The sequence below is a fragment of the Aythya fuligula genome, chromosome 1, assembly GCF_009819795.1.
Source record: "Aythya fuligula isolate bAytFul2 chromosome 1, bAytFul2.pri, whole genome shotgun sequence".
NCBI lineage: Eukaryota > Metazoa > Chordata > Aves > Anseriformes > Anatidae > Aythya > Aythya fuligula.
The window spans coordinates 48131651-48153526 of record NC_045559.1 but is presented as its reverse complement, the minus strand read 5'-3'; the positions used below and the strand labels follow the sequence as shown (position 1 = coordinate 48153526).

The following is a 21876-nucleotide window of genomic DNA, read 5'->3' as shown; positions in this document are numbered from 1 at the left end:
TTTGTTTCTTTACTGATAATACATTTGTTTTACCCATTAGAGTCCAAAAAGCCAAGGTGGCCATTTGCCAGAAGGGGAGTTGTGAGTATTTCACCATGTTTTTTCCCTTGCACTGACCTTGCTTTCTCACACAACTAACCTGAACCTGGGTAAAAAGAGTTTCTTCACTCTACTGCCCTTGAAGAAAGGCAGCCAGCAGGCAAGCAGAGCATGGAATTCTAACCTGCCTCTGGGACCAAGCACCTGCTTGGTCGTTCGTCTGCAATAAAGGTAGGGTGACTCCAGCACAGCCACAGGTGACACTGCACGTAACGTGTAAGAAGACAGCCAGCACACTCACCCCCAACCCCAACAGGGTGAGGGAGCACATGGTGGCTGTGGCAGGCTCTGCCATGGGTAGTGTCGCTAGGGTCATGATCCTGCATCTCACCCACCTGAGCCGCACCCCTGAGAGGCTGCCCCAGGGGTGCAGAATGTGAAAGAATTACCCTTGGTAATTCTTTCACATTCTTGCTTTAAACTCACTGTGTCATGTATTTTCTGCATGCCAGCCCAAATTTTACTTTGCCTGATACGGAAGGTATTTAAGCTTCACCTTTCCAGCTGGCTTTTTAGATGCATTCTTACACCTTTCCTGTCCTCATGGGTGCCCTGATTCTCTCCAATGAAAGCACATACCAACACCCTTCAGTTAATTTCCTTTTCTAACACATTCCCTTGTCTTCTGTTATGAAAATTTTCACTTGCAATGGTATCCAAATTTCTTTTCAAAACCATTTGCAAGTGTCTTGATAACTTTCTACCCCTAAAGATGTATTCATGAACCTTTCCTACCCTTTTTTTTTTTATATTTTATTTTCTAAATCTTTACCATCAAAGAAAAGTTTATGCAAGTAAATCAAATACTTGGATTAGCATATATGAGTTCCCACTTCGTTTGACAACATTTATACAGAATTTCAAGGAGCACAGCCTAAACCACAGTTTAGACTTCAAAATATTTGAAATTTGCAATAAAATACAGTGAATATTTAGTCAAGTGATTTCTGATATTATTACATGGCATAAAATTTAATATATATAAATGCATTTTTAGTGTATTGGTTAAGCATGGTGCATTACATCCACTCCTTTTCAAGATATCTTGCAGAACTAAGAGTTCAGCTTAAATTGTGAATTTCAAATATCATATAGTTAAATACATATTTCAAAGTTGGTTTGAGTTCAGTGCCTAAAATTCCGACAATAGCAATCCATGAAGTATGTGTATATAGTTCCAGAGAGCAGATAAAACTTAGTGACACTCCTTATAAATCTAAGTTCACAGAACTAAATTTGGGATCCTAAACGTTGCTTAAACTTTTTACATGGCACTGCTGGCCTGAAAAATAAAGCCAAACCAAAAGCAATTGTTTTTCTTTCATGATCCCTTACATGGACAGAACCCAGTTGCTCTTTAAGCTTTCTAAGAGCTCATTTTACAGACGCTGCTATGCAGCTGACTAGAGGAGTTATTTTTAATACAAAACTCAAATTAAAATAAATAAATAAATAATCTCTCAAGATTTATATACCTAAGATGGCAGGAAGAAGATTTCAGATATGAGTTTGCTGTCCCATAATTCTGGCTGTGCTGAAGGAAACAAAATATTTTATTTGTTCCGTATTGTGGTGGCAGCCCATTGTCTGTTGCCATACCAATGATCTGCCCTGCCTAAGACCGTTGTGTTACATAAACAAGATCTTACACACCCACACCTCAAAGCCACCTACACACACCACCCATAAGTACAAATAAACCTGCCATTGCTGTCTCATCTCTGAGCAGGAGAGCATGGAAATATAAGAAAATCATGTGGTTAAGGGCAAGCTCCTTAGAGATCAAAGCAAGGTTATTCAGCTGAGTAAACTTCTTACTGGTCTTCAAAACACTGTATGAATCAGGGGTGATTTTTTTGTTGTTGTTAAACAGGGTAAAGACAAACAGAAGCAAGATCTGGAAAACTGTCTTTCAACTGTTAAGATCATAGATTGCGGCACATATGATTTCTGCTGTTGCAAGGTATCAAAATACTCAGTATACTGTACCATAAAAGCTATCTGTTAAGCTCTAAGAGATGGAGATAAAACTTTTGTCTTACTTTCAAGTTACCATACTTTATTACATTAATCTGGATATGAAATGCATTTCGAAAGCCTCTGAAAGCCTAGTCCTCTGATACCTTGATTTTACTATCTGAAAAACAGGAGGCTATCCTCCATCTCTGCTTTCCAGCAGCACCAGTACAACACATCACATTCATTAGCTTTTGCAAGCTGCCCACTATTTTTTGGTACAGCATCCTACAAACATAGGCTATTATTCTGCACTACTTTCAAGTTCGGTGTGTTTATGTTATGAATATTTTAGAGGAAAATGTCAGTTTTTTAAATATTTTTAATGAAAACTTCAAGCTTTCAGCAGAAGAATTACTAATACTGTCAGACAGACTGTATATGGGTAAATAGATATTAGATTCTTTTCATATGGTCTGAAGGAGTTGATGTGGCAGTCAATTATTTTTTCTTCTTCTTCAATCAATAGAGTAAATCTTGGCATGAGTTTATAAAGGCTCAACAGACTGAGCAGAAAGATGTCAACAGCCGGTTGGAAGTGAAAAAAGAAGAAGCAGTGTGGGAACTTTTCACAAGTGAATGCACTTACTTTCTGGATCATTTGCTGGTTCTCAAGATGGTAACTTAAGATTTCATTTCTCAAGAATGATGAAACATTGTTTGCCCTGTTGACAGCACAGTAGACATAAAGCCATCTGTACCCTCTCCTTTGGCATCTACAGGGGAATGATAGGCTATTGCTTCCCAACCCCTCTTTCCCTTTCCACCCTCCCTCCCCTCCCCCCCAAAAAAAAATATTTATATATTAGTATTAGTTCAAGGAAAAACAGAGAAAATGCTTCACTAATCTTATCTGTTGCTGAGTAAGTAATCTAGACAGTACAATAAGTACTGCAAAGTAAAGGGAATAAATAGGGAGCAGGTTGAATTCCTCCTTGGTGGAGCAGCACAGAAAAGGATGGGAAAGGGAACAATAAGTCCAAGGTAGGATTGAAGTGTCCTTACTTACAGACTCTTTGGTTAGCGATCTGAGAAGGTAAAAAAAAGTGAATCCTGGGAAGGATGAGAATAACAGGAGACGTGCAGCCTCCTTGCTAAGTCTTATATAGGACTTCACAGACAAACCTTCACCAGCCCCATATGACCCATGTTCAGTCCACACCAGTTTCCCAAACTCTGCTGCCAAAGAAATACACTGAATTTAGGTGTCCAGTTTTACAGATACTTGCTATTCTAAGTATTTCCCAGCATTCAGGTATTTCACTGATTTAATGAATACCCATAGGGGACTTAATCACCATAAGCCCCATCTAAGTTCTCAGGTCAACTGTTTGTGGCAGTTAAAGAATTATGCAAGGCTAAGCAAACACTCTCACTAGCTCTTCAATCTTAGCACACGGGTGATGGGTTTTCTTTCATTAATGCTTTTCACACACATACTAAAAATTCCACTTAATAATCTACATTTCTTTAGCCTTTTTCAGCTTTAGGCCAGATTCAGCACTGCTCCAAGATCACTGTCAGAGCTTAGGTAATATAGCATCCTAGCAGCCAGTCAATACAAATGCAGTTTTCACTCAACACAGGTTAACAGAACAATCCAAAGAGATGAAAGCCATCACAAGTCCTTTGCTTATGCTATTCCAATAATTTTTCTCTTTTCCATAGTAACTCCAACTTGTGTAGCATGGGTTAAGAAGGAAAGCATTTAGAAAAGTCATAGAACTCTGTAACTCTGCAATTCTGATGCTATCAATTCCTACACACTACAACTCTGATGCTATTAATTCCTTCACACAGACCTGCACAGATCAGTAGCCCCTGGCAGACAGAGAACATGGCAGGGACATTGCTACTTATGTGGTAGCTGCAAAAGACCCCAGAGCCAACCCTCATACCCTGCTCCTTACACAAAGCCCTGTTTAGCCTTCAGGCATGGCAGAAAAATTTTCTCACAGCATCATCTTCTGCTCTCTCCAAAATCAAAAAATCTTTTCAAAAGAGTTACATGTTCTTTTCATTAAAATATTATATATATATATATACACATATATATAAAATTACATATATATAACAGGCAAAACTGCTAAATAGCATGCATTTGTTTTGTTTTTAAAGATATTTTTGAACACTCTAAAATACCTCCAGAGTAAAGAATTTCTCTTGGATGTGGATTTATGGAAACTCTTTGCAAACTTGGAGGAGTTAAACAAGGTGAGTTTAAAATAAATAAATAAATAAATAAATAAATAAATGGTGGGGAATCTTACTGAGATTAGGAACCAATCAGTCCAATAAAAAGAGATGAGGATCCATCAGTAAGGTCTTTATTCAGACTCAATGCCCAAGACAGGAAATGAGTTAAAATAATTAGTCTTTTCATCATTTCTGCTTGGTATTTCTGTGGGGGTCTTTAATGCAAATTCTCACATGCCTCCAGCAAAAGATAAACAGGCATGGAGGAGAGTTCATTCAACAGTTGTTTCTGAAGTAAACACCAGTTTGAGACAATTTCTCAAAAGCAAAGTCCTTTTAAAAGGATTTGTGAAAGCAGACAGCAACTACACAATTCTTACTGCAAAACTAAGAATTATAAAATAATTCCAATAACAAGCTTCCTTTCTCAAACTTATGGGCACAAAGACCTTTTTATCTACTAAGCCACTCTTGCAGAACAAGGAAAAAGAAAATGCTGACCATCCCTCACCAGCCAGGGTTTCCCCTGGTGTGGCTACCCCCAACACCGAGCTGATGCTCTGCATCCATGTACTACTCACCCTCCAGCTTCCAGGAAGAAGGAAGAGGAAGACAAGGCTTGGCTGTGATGCTCTCTGACTCTGCCACTTGTGGCCAGTTGCTTGGAGATCATTTTCAGCTCCTGAAAGTTAAAACAGACAATAAGTCCAGAATATCTTTCACAAAGCTTCATTAGCAATGTGGAAGTTTTTCTTGTCTTTAGAGCTCTTTTATGGGACAAAAATAAACTCAACATCTCAACCTCAGCAGCAAAGTGATTTTTGGAAGGGGCTCTTCAGCTTCAAAAGTGTAATGTCTGCTCACAATCATATCATGTCTTAAACAAATTGGCTATTTCAAGTTCTTTCCTTTACTGTTACACCCTTGCCTTAACCACTAACATCTCAATTTTTAGGCAAAACAAGAAGAGCAGGAAAGTTCTTCAGAGCAGGAACAATTAAGTAGAAATACATGAGCAAGTCATCTTTGCTCAGTAGCTGACCACTCACCAGATGACCATATTCAGAAGCAGAAGGAAAGAGATTTTAACTAATGCATTTGTGCTCTTGTGCTTGTCATGGACAAAAATCATACAAGCAGATATCTAGTAGAGTTTAGCTGATGTGTAATTTCTAACCTATTTCATTCTTACTTAAAGAAGGTGTGCCATTCTGGGAACACAAATGCTTTGAGCTTGGCTAGAGCTTGATCAAGACTTGAGACAATTATCTTTAATGTATTTTCCATTTTGTTTTCTTATTTTGTTGTCCATATTAATGAGGATGAGAAAGGATAATTTATTGTACATAGTTGTACATAAAAGACTGGACTAATGTACAAAAAAGTAGCTTCTCTCACTGCCTTTTATGCCTTTTTCGTGCACTTTACAGCATGCATTTCTTCTTGACAGCAGGCTGAATCCAGGAAAAAATGCATGCTGTAAAAGGTGCAAAATGAACCCTTGTTAGAATGAAAGAAACCCTGTCCTATAAGCAACCCTGCCCCCGTAAGTACATCAAACAAAGCAATGCATACAGCTAAAACAACTCATAGCAGTATCACAGAGGGCAATGTTGCCTTCTGGTCACAGGCAAATACCAGGTAATGCAACAAGGTAATATATGCAAATTTTTCAGGAGAACTATGCCTGAAGAAAATGACAAAGATAAAGACCTGGGAGATCCTTCAAACACATCTGACACTTGTAGTATGTGCAAGGCTGCTGTATGCTCTAACCATGGGCAGTGTAGAGTTTGGGTCTCTGCCAATGTGCTGAACGTATCCAGCTCTCTCTTTGAGACTGACCAAAACGTTGGCCCAAAACTCAGTCTGGTCATGAACATGAGTGTAAACAGTTTGGGAGGTGAGCAGGGGTTTAGGAGCAGGCCTTCCCCCACTTCTGACTGATAGTGTAAGCACAAAGAACTTTTGAATTTAACTTACAAGGAATATGGGGGTTTCATCTTATTGCATTTTATAGAAATTTCCCACACCTCCCAGAGCGTGAAACAAAGTCAAAGTATGAAAGATGGTGTCCCCTTCAAAATAGCATGGTCTCCTCCAGTTGTCACAGCTCTGTCACACACAACGTTTACAAGTAGATACCTTTCATCCATTGTAATTTACTATGTTGATTCCTATCAAATACAGCTGCTACTGTAAAATAAGTTTAAATGAAAAAAATTAAAAAACAGAATCCTGTTTCAAAGCTTTTTTCATATGGCACTATCATGACATAACTGGGTGTTTGTAGATATTTACTTTATCTTCTGATTGAATAAAAAGCTCTGGGAGCAATTCTGATGCTAATTCTAGCAACATCAGGGAGAGAAGCATAGGTGTCTTATGAGGTTTGAAGCCTTTGAAAAGACCAGGAATGAGAAATAAAGTTGTCTTAAACTTAGGCAGATCAGACATACTAATATATATATATTTTTTTCCCTGTTGCTTAGATAAGTCTCAGTTTTGTGGAAAGTTTTTTTGAAATTGTGAAGGAACATGTCAGCGAGTCAGGGTCGCCTACGGATTTCATCTCCATACTCAGAAAGGTAACATAATCAGAAGCTTTTTTGTTTAATCTCAGCAGATCTTTGCAATGTACCATTTGTCATAGCATGTAGGTTACCTTAAAGCAGTCAAGTCAGTCAAGGACATGCCATCTGTCACAGGCAGTTTGGTCTTAGCCTCAAGTACCTCCTGTCAGTAGGACATTTTTATTTTTATTCATTGACATGTCTGAGGTGTTCATGGAAAGCTGCCCTGTATGTGGAACAGAGCATGGAAAGATTTTCCATTTCTGGGGAACCACAACCCAGGCCTTCTGGAGACATTGCCATCAACAGAGCCAAGCTTCTAACTCTGTGGGAGAAGTTTTCCTGAGGCCAGATCCTGACCCTGTCTCCAGCTGTACCCTGCTTCCTTTCAATCCATCGTGTAGATCCTTCCTTTACTCCATGGACCAGATCCACAGATGTATTTAAGTGACTAATTAAGATCTCAATGGGATATGTATTTTGGTCTGTGCCTGCTAAGTGAGAGGCAGGCACAGACCCTTTCCCTATGTACAAGGAAATCTAAGGTAAAACCATGTTACAAAACGAAAAGGGTTGTTCCTGCCTTTGTTGTGATATTTTTCTTTCTTGACAAGATTCCAAGCCTCTTTTGCAGTTTTTCCAGGGTGACCTCTGCCAGACGCACCAGATTTATTGCCTCAATTATACATCCGCTGTCTTCTACTTGGAAAACCTGAGACAGAGAGAAGATTTTGGCATCTACCTGAAAGTAAAGTGATGGTTTTATTGTTGTTGTTGTTGTTGTCTTCTGGCTTTCTGTCTTATGAAAAGATTTTAACAGCAGGCTAGAAAAGTTTACTGGAAGCAAAACTGTTAAAGTAGCATTTTACACAGATAATTAAACTGCAGGGGATAATCATGCATATGAAGTCACCCTTCAGAGTATATGTTTCCCTGTGCATGTGAAAGTCCGTATTTGTAATTTAAAACAGGCAAGAGTGGAAAGCTAAAAGGGAAAATCTGGCTGCATTTTTGCAGGCAGAAAATACATACTGCCAGCATCGAACATGTTATGTTTTGCACATAATCCATTGACATGGTGACCTACACTTTAGCAAAGTGAAATGGATTTAAAAAAAAAAAAAAATCAAGCCACTTTGTAAAACCTCTCTAATGGATTTTCCTTTGATACATGTCCAGTGTATCAGCTTGGTTTAAATGTTGAATGGGATCACAGCGTATAGGGTATTGCATGCTCTAGAATATAACCAGGCTCAAGGGTATTTGCTAATCCACATCCCCTCAGAGAGGAAGCAGCATCCTGGACACCACAGCAAGCAGACACTCTGCAATGGCAGTGATTTAGCCCCATGGTTTGGCTTGACTACAGATAGAACAAATGTAGAACTTGGTATCAAAACACTACCAGCAGATGAATGTTTACTTCCCTCGTATAAAACTGAAAAGAGCTATTGGGCAAGTCTTTGTAAAGTTAAAACAATAGTGCAGGCTCTGTCTCTGCTGACACTGTGTCTTCCTAAAAGCAGTAACTGCATCCAGGGTAGCTGCAGAGCTCCTGGGGAGGGGGCTCTGCTATTTCTGACCAGTGTAAATGCTTAAGACTGATCTTCAATGTTACAAGCTTAGGAAGAAAAATCTAAAAAAGGCTTTTCTTTTTGTAACAGCTGCAAACGCTGCAGCTTTCAGGTACATCACTCCCTCTCTGACAAGGGTTTCAGACACTCATGTCTAGGAGAAAGGTCACTAGTGGAAAGTAGCAGTTGAATATAAAAAATGGCCCTCAAATGAGACTAAGGTTTTCCTGATGAAATTAAAATGGCAAACAAATAAGAGCACGGCTTTATCCACCAGCATGGCCACAGTATCTGAAATAGGAAGGAGCAGTGTGGATCCCCCTGTACAGAGGTGGAGCCTTTACACTGCACTTGCTCTCACTGTGTAAATAGTTGTTCTTTAATTAGCCCTTGTCTCATTACAGCTGATGATGCATAAAGCTGTTTGTTTGACGTTTGCATAAAGCTGTACCTACATGCCAGAGAGCAAAAGGAGGCCTAAAAGCGGTGTTCTTTGTCTTCAGCAGTGGTGTGAACAAAACGAACAGTGCAAGAGACTGCACCTGCAGGAGCTGCTGGTTGCTCCTTTGCATCGACTGACCCGCTATCCCCTCCTCCTAAACAATATCTGGAAGAGGAGCACTGACGAAATGGAGAAAGCCTTTATCTGGTCAGTGAAAGAGAAGGTGGAAAAGTCCATACGTAAGTAGCTAAGGTTAAAAGTCATTAAAAAAAAAAAAAAAAGTCATTGCAATTAACAATTAGGAAGCTATGTGGCTTTTTGTGCATGTGCTTTGAGTATAAACAGATCCGGTCTCCCTGCAGAGATGCAATGAGGACATGCATGCCTTTCTACAATCCTGAGTCCTTCCTCATTCTGTAGGAAATGATTGGTGCCACCCCTGTGCTCTCTGAGCAAGGTCACAGGACTCCCAAATCAGTGAGTCACTTGTATTTGCGCAGAATCATCTGCAGTGACATGGAAACAATTAAAAGCAGATCACAAATTGGAACAAATAAAGAAAAATCTCAAACAAAGAAGTCTTTGACTTGGATTTATGTCTAGGGAGGATTTGTTGGGGCTAACCCTTAATAGGATGAAATACCACTCACAAGGGGGATATTATGCCAGTGACCTTTTGCTAAATGACAGGGTCCTACCACGTAAAGTAGCAGAAGAGCTATTGCAGCTACAGATTTTTCCTACTTACTGTAGAAAAAGGAGGGATTGGTCCAGGCAGATTTTTCTTTCCTGGATCCTGTTTTAAGTAATTAAATTATTAATTCAGTCTTGTTCAGGAAGCCATAAACACAGCTGTAAGTGCCTTATGGTCTCCTATCCAGAGACAGGTTTATTCTCTAAAGTCATATCGCAGCCCATGCAAATCAAAGACAAGACAAGCAGTGGGGAAAATGCCCACCCTGCCAGTCTTGGCAGGAAGAGGTGCCTGGCAGCACCGTATCCCCACCTGCAGAGCAGGGTGTTGCATGCCCCAAAGGAACAGGGAAGCACACGGCAAGAGGTCACTGCTGCCCAGTCTGGACCTCTCAGCTCCTCAGCATGACCTCCAAGTGCTGAACTTTGAGCGAGAGAGGGTTCCTTGCTCCTACTCTTGCTGAGTTTTGTGGAGGAAAAAGGGCAGGGTTTTTTTCCAGGTGTTTCCCCAGTACCCACCAAATTTAAGTGGGTCATTGGAGCAAGGATTAAAGCTCTTGTCCTCTTTGGGTCCAGTCCAAAAATACAAATAAGGACTGCTCATGGAGCAGTGACCCTGTGAAGGATTGGACGCTGCTGTTCTTCCCCCCATCCTGGAGGCTGAAGGTTTAAATGTCTCTTTGGAAGATGAGACAAAGCACATGTCTTCCAGACATAGATAAACCCGCTCCTGCTTCCTGGATAAATACTCCAATGGCAGAATTACCACCTACAAGGGACTTGAATTCTTTCTCTTATTGACAGATTTTGTGAGGAGCCTGGCCTTACAGCCACACAACAAACAGACCCAGCACAGAACAGGTCTCAGAAAAATAAGGTGGTTTTCGTCACTATACATGTATGGTGTGGGTCTGCTGGGAAACTCTGCTGACCTAAGAAGAGTTTAGTCATTGATTTCAGTGAGGTGAGGACTTCATCCAGGGTTTCATACATGAGAATTTTTGGCTTCCACTGAAGAAAATCAGTATTCAGCGTCTTCTAGAAACAAGCCTATTTTTGCCGGTATTGGCAGTAACTGATGCTTTACATATTTCAGGGGATCTGGAAGGCAAAGTCAAATGGCTGGACAACTTTCAGAAGTTCCGGCAGCTGCATGAGGTCATAATTTGGCCTCAAATCTGGGATCGCGACAAGAGATTCTTTGTCCCAGAGGTAAGCACTTTAAGGGCATTTTTCCTTGTGGAAAGAAGGCAGTTTCCTATCTTTACAGTGTTATCTAAAGCTGTCTGTCTGCCTATGCTCTAGCTGCTGTGGGTGACTCTGCTCTAGCAGGAGCAGCCTGTGCACTGCAAATGCTGAAGCTGAACGTGCAGGCTGCGCACAGTCCCCTGGATGGCAGCATGGCTTGCTCTCTGCTAGCATCAAAGAGAGTACGACCAGGAGGACTTGCCAGGGTCTACTTTTAGAGGGCAGAATGAAATGGGATAAATATAACTATTAATACCTTTTATGAGCAGCACAGCAAACATAAATTATTTTCCTCTTCCACTCCTCAAGATGACCCAAAGAAATTCCTACTTTAATACCATTACAGAAAATTATAGTGTCCCTGGGAACAGATGCACCTTTCTGCTGTGGTTGCTCCCTTACCCAGACAGACATACTTTAACCAGCATTATGGTAACATCATCAAGTGGGTCTTACCTCAAGGATTACATCTATTTGTGTGCAGAACTGCAAAAAACATTAAACTCACTCCAGAAATGAAAAAATACAGCTTAATATTTCAAAACCTTAAACACATTTAAAGAGAAGCACTGCTGAAGAAACACAGCCATGATCAGTTATCAGCTATGTGGTGAATTTAGGCTGATATAACATGACATGTTGTCTCTGTTTAACTGCTGGGTGCCTCCCAGTTCATAATCAGATACGCAAGATTCCCTGTTTTATTTTTTTCCTCTCTCTCTCTTTTTGGGGTGAAGTGCTTGAAACAAAACCTGAGAGAAAATAGCAGTGAAAACATTTTGTCTTCAGCGAGCAGACTTCTCCTCCATGAAGGGAGACTAACACTAGCAGGTAATGGCCATAAATGTCTCTCTAGTAGGCGCTGGCTTAATAGAATTACGCTTTGTTATGGCAGGGCTGGAATGAACCTCTGTGATAGTATTCAGGCAGATGCAGGGAAGAAAAAGCAAACATACGGCTTGTCAGAGGCCAAGAAATACCCGAACTACCAAAAGGATGAGTAATTTGCATGATTGTTTCTTGTCACATCTGGATATTCAATCTGCCAGATGCAGAGGAAATCAGACTGACTTGCCTACATCTGTCACTCAGAGGGAGAGTTTTACTGTCAAGCTCAAGAATGTGGAAAAAGGACATCAAGAAGTTTAGACTGTCTCATACAAACTGCCCCACATACCTGGGGACTGATGTCAACAAACCCCACCTCTCTGGCATCACATCTGTTAAACGTTATATTTAAAATTACAGGACAGTCCAGACAGTTTTCTTTTTTCTTTTTTTTTTATTATTATTTTTTTATTTTGTACTTATCTCTGCCCAGACTGCTGTTGTGACGGACATCTAGGAACAAGATGGTAATGTGTAAACAAGATGAGTGCCTTCCCTTTCATTACCAGCAGTCTCCCAGGACATGCCCCTAATTCCACGTGTAGCACTGAGGTCCTACTTGGGCGTTGAAGCAGAGCCCGGGCAGTTTGATTGCTTTCCATGCCTGGAGAAGACCAGCATCCAAGAGGGCACTGGAAGCAACAGGGCTATAGCAGGGCCTTGGCAGAAACGAGCCCAGCTCTGCCTTACAGTTTCTTCAACACCTCAATAGGAGCAGAGGCGAAGGGAGTGAGCACCCAAAATTTTCTGCCTCCCACCATCACTGTCATAGAGGGAGCAGCCAAGGGGCACAGCCCATGGATCAGTGGGTTTGGTTTTCCTCCCATGTGAGGAGATTTATAGTGGCAGAGGTGAAGATACAACATCAGGCACATGGAAAGCAGAAGATAAGGTTGCTACTGATGTTTAGGGGATGGTGGGCAGAGAAGGAAGAAAGCCACCGAGTTCTCTTCTGCCAGTGCTCCCCTCTGCACTCATTGGCCTTCTGATGAGACACCAGCACATGATCCAGTGAGGTAAGGGTAGCCTTCAGGGGGCTACATTTCTTCCTGCAGTACATAATTAGAAAATGGAGAAGAAGGTATAAGCATAAATCTTACCCAACAAGACAGCCAGATGCCTGCAATCTGCAGTATAAAAGTGCCTGGCATTTGTCCGCCTGTCCAGATGAAATATCTTTCAAGACAAAAATGAAATCACTATTCGAACACAGTGCTGTGCAACAAAAAGTGTGTCCTAATGTCACACTTCTGAACAGATTCAGACAAATTTGTCTTTGAGGTGAACCATGTTTCTTCAAATGAAACTGCAATCTCTGAGACCACAATTGCATGTTTTTTTGGTAATCCTAGCATCAGGAAGATAACACAGGAAATGCTAGAAATCTTGTTTGAAGAAACATTAGTGCTTTGTCTGAATTTTCAGGAAGCAAGTGTTTCTGCTGTCTGCTTCTATTTAAAAATAGTGCAATCAAAAATTGATGTTTAGTGGCACTGGGAGTCAGAGAGAAGACAATCAGAAAGCTCCTAATCAGCATTCCACCAGATCAAGCTGTCATGTCACTCTGTGAAAAACATGGAAAGTTTTTGGAAGTTAATAGAGTTGCCCAGTGAAAGGATGGGAAGTAACAATGCAAGCTGCAGCATAGGGTATTCCCATTAGATATTTGGATAACCTTACTAAAATTAGGGCGGTCAAATATTGGTGCAGCAGACCAGAGTGGTTGCATAGTCTTCATCCTTGAACATATTCATAACTTGACTGGATAAAACACTGAATGACCTGCTCTTGGAGCGGTGGATTCAGCCAGGGACCTCCAGAGGTCTCTTTCAACTGCTGTCATTCGTTGGTTTTCTGAACACAGCATAGATCAAAGAAACAGAAAATTTGGTCTGCAGCAGTAGAGAGAGTTTGCAACAAATAATTCTTTCATGTGTAATGCCCACAAAAGCCTACTGCTGTATAAGAGATGCTGTGGAAAACACCATACCAAGTTTTTGACTTCACAGAAACTTACAGAAGGGCATTTTTCAAAAGACTTCTAATACATGATAACTGGTCTGTTGAATCTCAATTAGCACGTAAGTTCTTCAAGGTAGTTCCTTTTCATAGAAAATGTTTTAATCTTAGTGAGATGAGTTTTCAAGCCAAAGCCTTTCTGAACCAAGCATGCAAGAGAGCATTTTATCATCCTGCAGATTACCTGGAAGCAATAGCTCTGAGCATCCCTTGCAGTGAACAGTAGCTAGGCTTTCCATGCCCAGAGATGCCCTATCAGTACAGAGCAGTCAGAGGAGATATTACAAAGCATAAAGCCTGCAGCAGAGAGAAGAAGTGATTCTAGAAGTTACATAGGGCAGTAAGTTGAGACCAAATAGGGAGATGAAACATAGGTTCATGGAAAGGGATAGGAGGAACTGTACACAGGGAAGAGATCAAAGGACCAAATTCTGCAAATCCAGTTCAGGAAAGAACTTCCTGGTAACCCTAAAAGCCAGATTCCCAGCAGTACATTGTTTAAAAGTACTCTTGCTTCTGTTAAATTATCCCCTTATTTATATAATAACAATACTTGAATTTTCATCAAGGCATGGAGATCAACCTTAAAAACTTAGAACCTTTCTCATAGACATCTGTTGTTATATTCCTTGCATCCTCACAACCTCCAAATTAGGAAGAAAAGATAAGCCAACTCTATTTTGTATAGTTTTTGAAAAGCCTTTGTGATATCATCAGTTAACATTTCATCAGTGTGAAAGTCTGTGCAGAGGGCTGCAAACAAATATCTGTAGGTACCAGTACTTCACTATTTCTTTCTCTCTGACATTTTCAGAAGTTTCACTGTTTACTGGTTAGAATTTGCTGATTTGTAGCATGTCAGCTGTTGTATTCTTAGGAACTGCAGGTGATTCAGATCACTTCTACTGGAAGGCAAGTAGTTATTCTTGCATAATGAAGTGGTAGCTGCTACAAAGTACAAATATTAAGAGCCAAAATCATCAAAAGGCGTATATGACTTTCAAGCACTGTATTTGAGTGAAGACCAGGGGATGAGTAGTTGTGTACTATGCTGAAAGTCATGCTTCTTTTTTTAAAAAAAAAGTATTGTAAGATGATTCATAGATGTGCCTCAATTTAGAAATTTCTTAGCATTCCTTAAAATAATCATGCCAAACTGACTTTTTTTGTTTTCTTCCTCAGAAAGCACAAAACTCCTTGATGTCTACCTCTTCCTATTTGATGATTTCCTATTAATTACCAAAATTAAACGTAACAAAAAGGTAATAATGGATGTTGTTGCAGACGTTATTGTATTTTCTGGCTTGGTAAATATTTTGAATGTACTTTGGAAGGCTGATATTCAGCAAGAAAAATACAAGATGACTAATAGGCATGAAAGACAGGCAACATTTCCTTATGCTAACAGTAAAATAACTTCCAAGAAAGGGAGAAGAGCTCCTGATATTGAAAGAATGGGGCTGGGGGGATCTTTGAACACCTTTGACTGTTTCCTGCCTGTGTACCTATACTGTGTACCTATCATGTTGTTTTAATACAGGCCATGACCTTGACAAGCGAGTTCCGGATACTGATAAGTTTTTCAGAGAAAAGATTTCTAGGGTTGCTTAGGCAAATAAGCTCTCTGAACACCTTTGATAAGACAAAGTACATAATTTAGGGCTGTTTATTGCCTATACTTCATGAGCAGATGGCATACAACCCGCTAATCAAGTTCATTTTCTATTCCCAGAAATACGGGGGCTCAGATACAGGCATAATCCCTGTCTGTCCTTCCCTCACTCCTGAGCTGCAGTCACTCATAAGAGAAGGTGGATTTTGCTCGGTCCTCGACCAGCCCATCCCACTGGACAGACTGATATTGAAAAATGTTGACCCCGTCCACGTAACAGGTACGTGCCTGGGTGCATTTGAATGTTTTCATAAATACCATCTTCATCCATTTGTGTATGTAGCAGTGAAAGGATTAGACACTGCTTGCCCACAAACCACCCCCAGAAGCATGGAGTGCCAATGTCTCAGCACCGGTTGGCTTCACAGATCCATTTGTACTGCAGTGTCTATAACAGTGACTTTCACATGCATACTGGCAACTTTCGGATCTAGATATTCACCACATAGAAGGTATGAAGACTCCAATGACTTCTATCTCGTGAGCCAAGTATTTTCTTGCCCTAACCACCTTACCATGCTATATCAATCCCTGGAGCTATTTCCAAAGGACACTGTCAATCCCACCGTAGTTATGAAACATTTTTTCAGTTGTCCCAATTGCCAGCACTACAGTGCACTACTCTCCTTGGTGTCCTTATGTGTACAGCAGCAAAATGTGAGGAGGCTGGAGAGATGATCTACCTCCTGCTGCTGCACTGACTCACCTCCCCACTGGCCCTTGAGAGGATGGAAATCACCCACCCTAAGTCAGTGCTTCCCTGCTCGTAGACTTCCAAACACATTGACATGGAAAACCACCTCCGGTAACATCTGGTGTGCCCTTTGGTGAAGTAGGAATGAGGACCAGCCTCCACAGAGAGTATCCAGCTTTGCCCTATCTAAGGAGCATCCATGCAGTCACCAAATAAGAGGTTGAGTCAGGCCTCCAAGCCTGATCCGCTGGGACAAGGTCTCACACACCTCAGTGACACTTACCTGACACTGTCAAGACCCCAGGAGCCTCCTCTCTATCAGAGAGAAATAGAAATACAAAACTCTGGGCTCCAGGGCCTGCCAGCCATCCTAACCCCAAGGACAGGGAGGAAAAGCTCAGGAAGCTAGAGCACTCTGTAGGAAATCAATAGACGTGGAAAAGAAACCTAGAGCCCATAAAATTTATGATAACCTATTCACTTACGGTAATTACCATTCAGCATCAACACTGACAGGAAATAAAGGTAGGCAATAAGAGGAAACTGAAGAAAGATGAGAAGTGGATGAAAACAGAGGAGAATAACCTTGTTTTAAACGTCCTCCAGATGCCATTTGCCTGCCTGAGACATCCCCTTGCCAACCCAGCATGAATCCAGTGGCTGCACCTCACCAGCAGCGTGGCAGCCAGGGCAGCCCCGACAGCCCCATGGCCCTGCCCAAGCCCAGGCCCAACACAGGATCAGCAGCTTCTGGCTGCTGCTGGGGACATGGCAGCAGCCCTCCAGCTTACATGTACAGCACCATGCATAAAAGCCACACAGGATATGAGAATAATATCTGAGGAATTTTTCCTAGCCGCCATTTGCTATATTCAGGGATTTCTAACCAGGCTCCCTGTGACCTAGCCACAAGCAGCAGAACAGACAAAATCACCTGGTGCATCCCAGCCAGGCTCTAAACACTGGTTATGGCCTACCCCACACTCTGGACCTCATTGCTGGTTTTCTTCCCCATATGTTCCTACCAATTTTCTTACTGTCTGTAGCCACACAAGTCTCCATTATTTACTTGTAGTCTTGAGGTCTGCGATCTGTGCTCTCTCCTGGCTGTGTGGGTCCAGGACTGCCACTTGAAAGGGGGCAGTCTCTTACACATTGCTCACCGTTGCTTCATTTACAGCAGTGTACATGTATACTGGCCACAAAAAGCAATGCCAAATGAGTCTGCTGCATTGCAATGGGTCCCTGCACCCTGCACACACTCCAGGGAGAGACCAAGCCCAACACCAGTGTGAGAGCACAGCCACTTCCCTACATAGCAGCCTTCAAATGGACATATTTGAAATCAGATAAAAGTTGTCGATACCTGTTCTTCTCTAGCTTCAGTTATGCTTTAGTCTACTCTGAATGGAAGCTTCTTTTAACAATCCTCAGCAAGACTCAAAAGCAACTGAGCTACACAATGGTTGAGTAAAAATTGTATTAAAAATAAAACTAGTACAAGCAGAATTAACTTTCTGAATTAACAAAGTTTCCTGCATAACAAAAATTAACCCCAGAAGGGTGCCTTGCCCTATTAAGAATCAGGAAAGATGACGACATGTATCATATTTTCAGTCATTAGTAGACCGTGATATGAAATTGGAGTGGCAGCTGCAGGAGGAAATTTATATAATTTCTTCACTTTTTTTTTCAGTCTTCAGCCTGAGAAATGCTTTCCTAATACAGCATGAAAATAGGTATCGGCAGTGCATAGCAGTCTTCTTGCTACAAACACAAACAGAGATTGCCAAGGTAAGTAATACATCTTTTTTCTTCTGTAATTACACAGCTACGCTTGCCCTAGAGGAGGACCTCAGCCTGAAAGTGGCCATGCTGTGCTAAGAATCTATTAAAGTTGTGACATTTGACCAAAACCAAAACAAACATACCAAAAAAAAAAAAAAAAAAAAAAGCGCTGGTTCACACGTTTTATTTGCTACAGAATTTTTACTGTTGAACACGTACCAACTTTCTATCAGGGTTGATAGCAAGCCATATCTTTTTGAAAAACAACATCATTTCTGTTTGCTTAAAAAAACCTGACACTTCTTGCATAACAGAAATGAAGACAGTCAGCTCCTCCAGAGAAGTCAAAAACAAAACAGTCCCCCCAATTCATATCTGTAGTATCCAGATCAGAAAATTGTGTTCATCTATGCACAGCACACTCTTGCAGTTTCAGATGGAACAGATGGTATGATTAATTCCACTGTTATATAAATTTACCCCTCACTTTCACACCATATCACACTTCTACCAGCAGTGCTGTTTTTAACATCTGAAAGTGTGCTAGGCACTTCACAGCTTGGGTGTTTTTTTTTTCCTGTAAGTTGAATTTCATTCTCTAGTACCTAACGCACAAAAATCTGACTACCACTAATACTAATTCTTAAAAATAAATCACAGTAGACAGGCTTTTTCAGGGAAAAACAATAAGTGAATTCTTTGCATTTCCAAGCCACTGGTTCCTACTTGGAATAAATATCTACTTAAGAAGTAGTTACCATCTCCTGTGATTGAAATATTACCATTCCCTTTTGAAGTATTCATGCCAGGTAACAACCACCTTCTCAGTGTCTCCCAGTTTCATTTTATCTATGTACTGAAAGTCTCTTTTCACATGGATGTAGTAACATAACAGCATTTTGACTTGTCTCCCTGATTCTTCAGAAACGTAGACCCCATCCATCACAGTTTTGGATAAACTACTATATTTCTGCTACTAAACCCAATCCCAGCACAGTCAGCATGTTTTTTAAAACAAACTTTACTAATTTTAGCAAATTTTTAGCCTCACAGTTTTAGCTGATAATGATCTGCAAGACAGAAAGGACGATGATCTTCCTAAGACAACCAATATTTTTGAGGGCCATCAGATCAGGACCTTGAGGTAGACAGAATTATAGAATGGCTTGGGTTGGAAAGGACCTTAAAGCCCACCCAGTTCCAGCCCTCTGCCATGGGCAGGGACACCGCCCACCAGACCAGGTTGCCCAAAGCCCCATCCAGCCTGGCCTTGAGCATCTCCAGGGATGGGGCAGCCACAGCTTCCCTGGGGCAACCTCTGACAGTACCTCGCCACCCTCTGAGGGAATAATTTCTTCCTAACATCTAATCTAAATTTATCCTTTTCCAGTTTAAGACCATTCCCCCTTTGTCCCACCATTATCTACCCGAATAAAAGTACCTGTAGAACCCCTTCTTGTTATTCTTTGCACAACTCTCCAAGTTTAGTTCAGTCGGTGCCTTAGCTTTCCCGATCCCATCCCTGCACATCCAGACAGTGTTTCTGTACTCTTCCCAAGGCACATGGCCACGTTTCCACCATCTGTGCACTTCCTCCTTTTGCCTGTTTGACCAGCAGGTCCTCATTCAGCCATGATGGTTTCCTACCTTCCCTGGAATATTTATTACACATGGGAGTAGAGAGCTCTTGTGCTCTAAGAAAAAATATCCTTAAGTGTTGCCAGCTCTGATCAGATCCTTTAATCGGATAAACCACATCACAAGAGAGATGGTAAGCTGAATGAAGACGTAGGTGCCATTTTCCCATTGAGCCATCCCAAGCAGAGGCCTGCTATGCTGCAGGCCACCCCCAGGTTTTCCCAGTGTTGCAAGGGGCCTGCCTGGGCTCTGTGTTCGCTCACAAGGCCCATGTTCACTGGCTTACCAGAATACAGCTCCGCATTGACTGCACACAGAGCACATCTTCCAGATTTTGCTGCCTGAGTATTCACCATGTACGTAATGGAGATGCGTTGGACACCTGTCCCCACTCCCACCTCCCTCTCAGACACACAAAAACACAGAACTGAAAAAACGCTGCTCTTACTCACTCAGCCCATCCATGCAGTTGCCCCACCCTTCTTCCCCGTCCTCCTCTCTGAGCCACAAAAACCTAAACATTTGAAACCCTGAGTTGTAAGGGACCACTCCTGCCCGGCCAACCCTGTGCAACCACCACTGCACAGCTCATCATCCCCTCTTCGGCTGGCAGTTCTAGAGGGGCCAGAGCAACCACCCGTACTGAAGCCAGCATGCAATCTTTCTCCTCTGCTTTCTGTTTTCCAAAGTGATGCATTTGTCTTGTTTGGGGTTTAAGCACACATAGGAAGCAACCAGATGTGTCAATAACAAAATTTATGAATCCTAAAGTAGCACGAAGCAGAGCTGCCTCTCATGCATTTCTATGCCCTGCATCAAAGCCCAGTGACTCTTTGTGCCTTACAGCAGGGAGAGCAGCCACTGAATAGGCAAAACAAAAACCCTGGGGTGGCAGAAGCACAGCTAGACCTCCAGCTTGTATTGCTGCCAAACAATTTGCAATGTCTCATCACAGCAGTTCAGAGACAGCTCAGCTTCTGTGACCCAGACCATCTGGACTAGCACAGAGAGAAGTTACGTTTATGTATTTAAACCCCTCTCTCCAGCCACTACCCCCTGCCTTCGTACCTGGATGATAGGGGATGTAGAGATGAATGCTGTCAGCATGGTGCAGGAAACAAATTCATGTGGCAGCACATGACAGACCTCAGAGGGGCCAACAACTTGCAATATTGATAGCACTGGAGCTGTCTTAATCAGGGTAGCAGGGAGCCCAAACTGCAGGGACAGCATTAAATTAATAAATGCTACACAAAAACAGGTGAAATAGCCTGCAGCAAATTTCAAAATTTCAAGCAAACAGAGCATTAAAGTCCCATCTTCATAACAAAAAGTAAAGTTTCATTGGAAATCTCTGGCTCCAGACAAAGATTCTAGTGATGTGCTGTGGCCTTCGCAATGGGGAGTGTTGGGGCTCAGGGAAAACTCACTTTTGTTTCAGGAATTATGAGCAAGGGCCTGAAGAAACACCAAATACAGCTGAAAGCTCATGGGTGTTCATCTGTCTGAATTACTAGAACTTTGCAGATTGCCTGGGTTTACAGATTATTTTTCTTGTTACAGAAAACATGGATGTCGCAGATAGAAATGGCAATCTCCAATTACACTAAGCAACATGAAACCAAGAAAAGCACACTTTTTTGCTCCCCAGCTGAATCCTCTGAAATTTAATAATGCCAGCACAGCATGGACAGATCCCGTGGAATACTATTGTGGTGATAACATAGTTATTTCTTCCAGCATGCCTTTGCTTTCTGACACTAGCAGACTTCTGACTTGACTAGACAGAAGTGATGAGTTTTGACCACAGAATATAGGAATACATCGGAGGGGGAGAATGAGCCAGGTACCAAACATATCACTCTTAAATGCTCCTTTGCTTCAGCTAGGGGAAGGCTCTTGCCATCCAGGGAAGTGTTAACACAACTTCTTTCCTAGAAAGCAGGACAGGGAATACACCTATATTGATGAGGAGAACTTATTCACCAGAAGTCTAGAGGGGTCATTCTGAGCTCATTCAAATTGTATTAATAAATTTCACAAAATTAAAATTGTAGGCAACTAGTCATAGCTCCCTGTACTTACTGCCTTTTTACATACTAAAGTAACATCTCACACTCAGCTTGTGGGGGAAGATCAGTAAAAACATATTTTTTTGAGTAGCAATTAATTTTCAAAATGAAAAGGTTGCTTAGTGCCCTGTTTATTTGAAAATGGTCATCTTTACATCTAATATTCAGATAAACTACAGATGCTACAGAATATATAAAAAGAACAGAAGTGCAATGATGTCCCCCTTCTAATGGGGACTTTTTTTACCCAAAGTTTTTCACAGC

The 21876-nt window shown here is 41.4% G+C and overlaps 1 protein-coding gene across 1 annotated transcript in view; it reads left to right on the top strand.

Annotated features, from left to right (window-relative positions):
* The window catches only part of PLEKHG7 (pleckstrin homology and RhoGEF domain containing G7), a 30192-nt gene extending 8981 nt beyond the window's left edge, over window positions 1-21211 (top strand). Inside the window, exons 4-16 of the mRNA XM_032207718.1 lie at window positions 41-81; window positions 1973-2062; window positions 2585-2734; window positions 4234-4329; window positions 6804-6899; window positions 7519-7632; window positions 8965-9139; window positions 10690-10805; window positions 11579-11672; window positions 14931-15010; window positions 15481-15640; window positions 17811-17908; window positions 21104-21211. Coding sequence (XP_032063609.1) covers window positions 41-81; window positions 1973-2062; window positions 2585-2734; window positions 4234-4329; window positions 6804-6899; window positions 7519-7632; window positions 8965-9139; window positions 10690-10805; window positions 11579-11672; window positions 14931-15010; window positions 15481-15640; window positions 17811-17908; window positions 21104-21211 — 1418 coding nt within the window. The remainder of the gene's footprint in view (window positions 1-40; window positions 82-1972; window positions 2063-2584; window positions 2735-4233; window positions 4330-6803; window positions 6900-7518; window positions 7633-8964; window positions 9140-10689; window positions 10806-11578; window positions 11673-14930; window positions 15011-15480; window positions 15641-17810; window positions 17909-21103) is intronic.
* The last annotated feature ends 665 nt before the right edge of the window (window positions 21212-21876 follow it).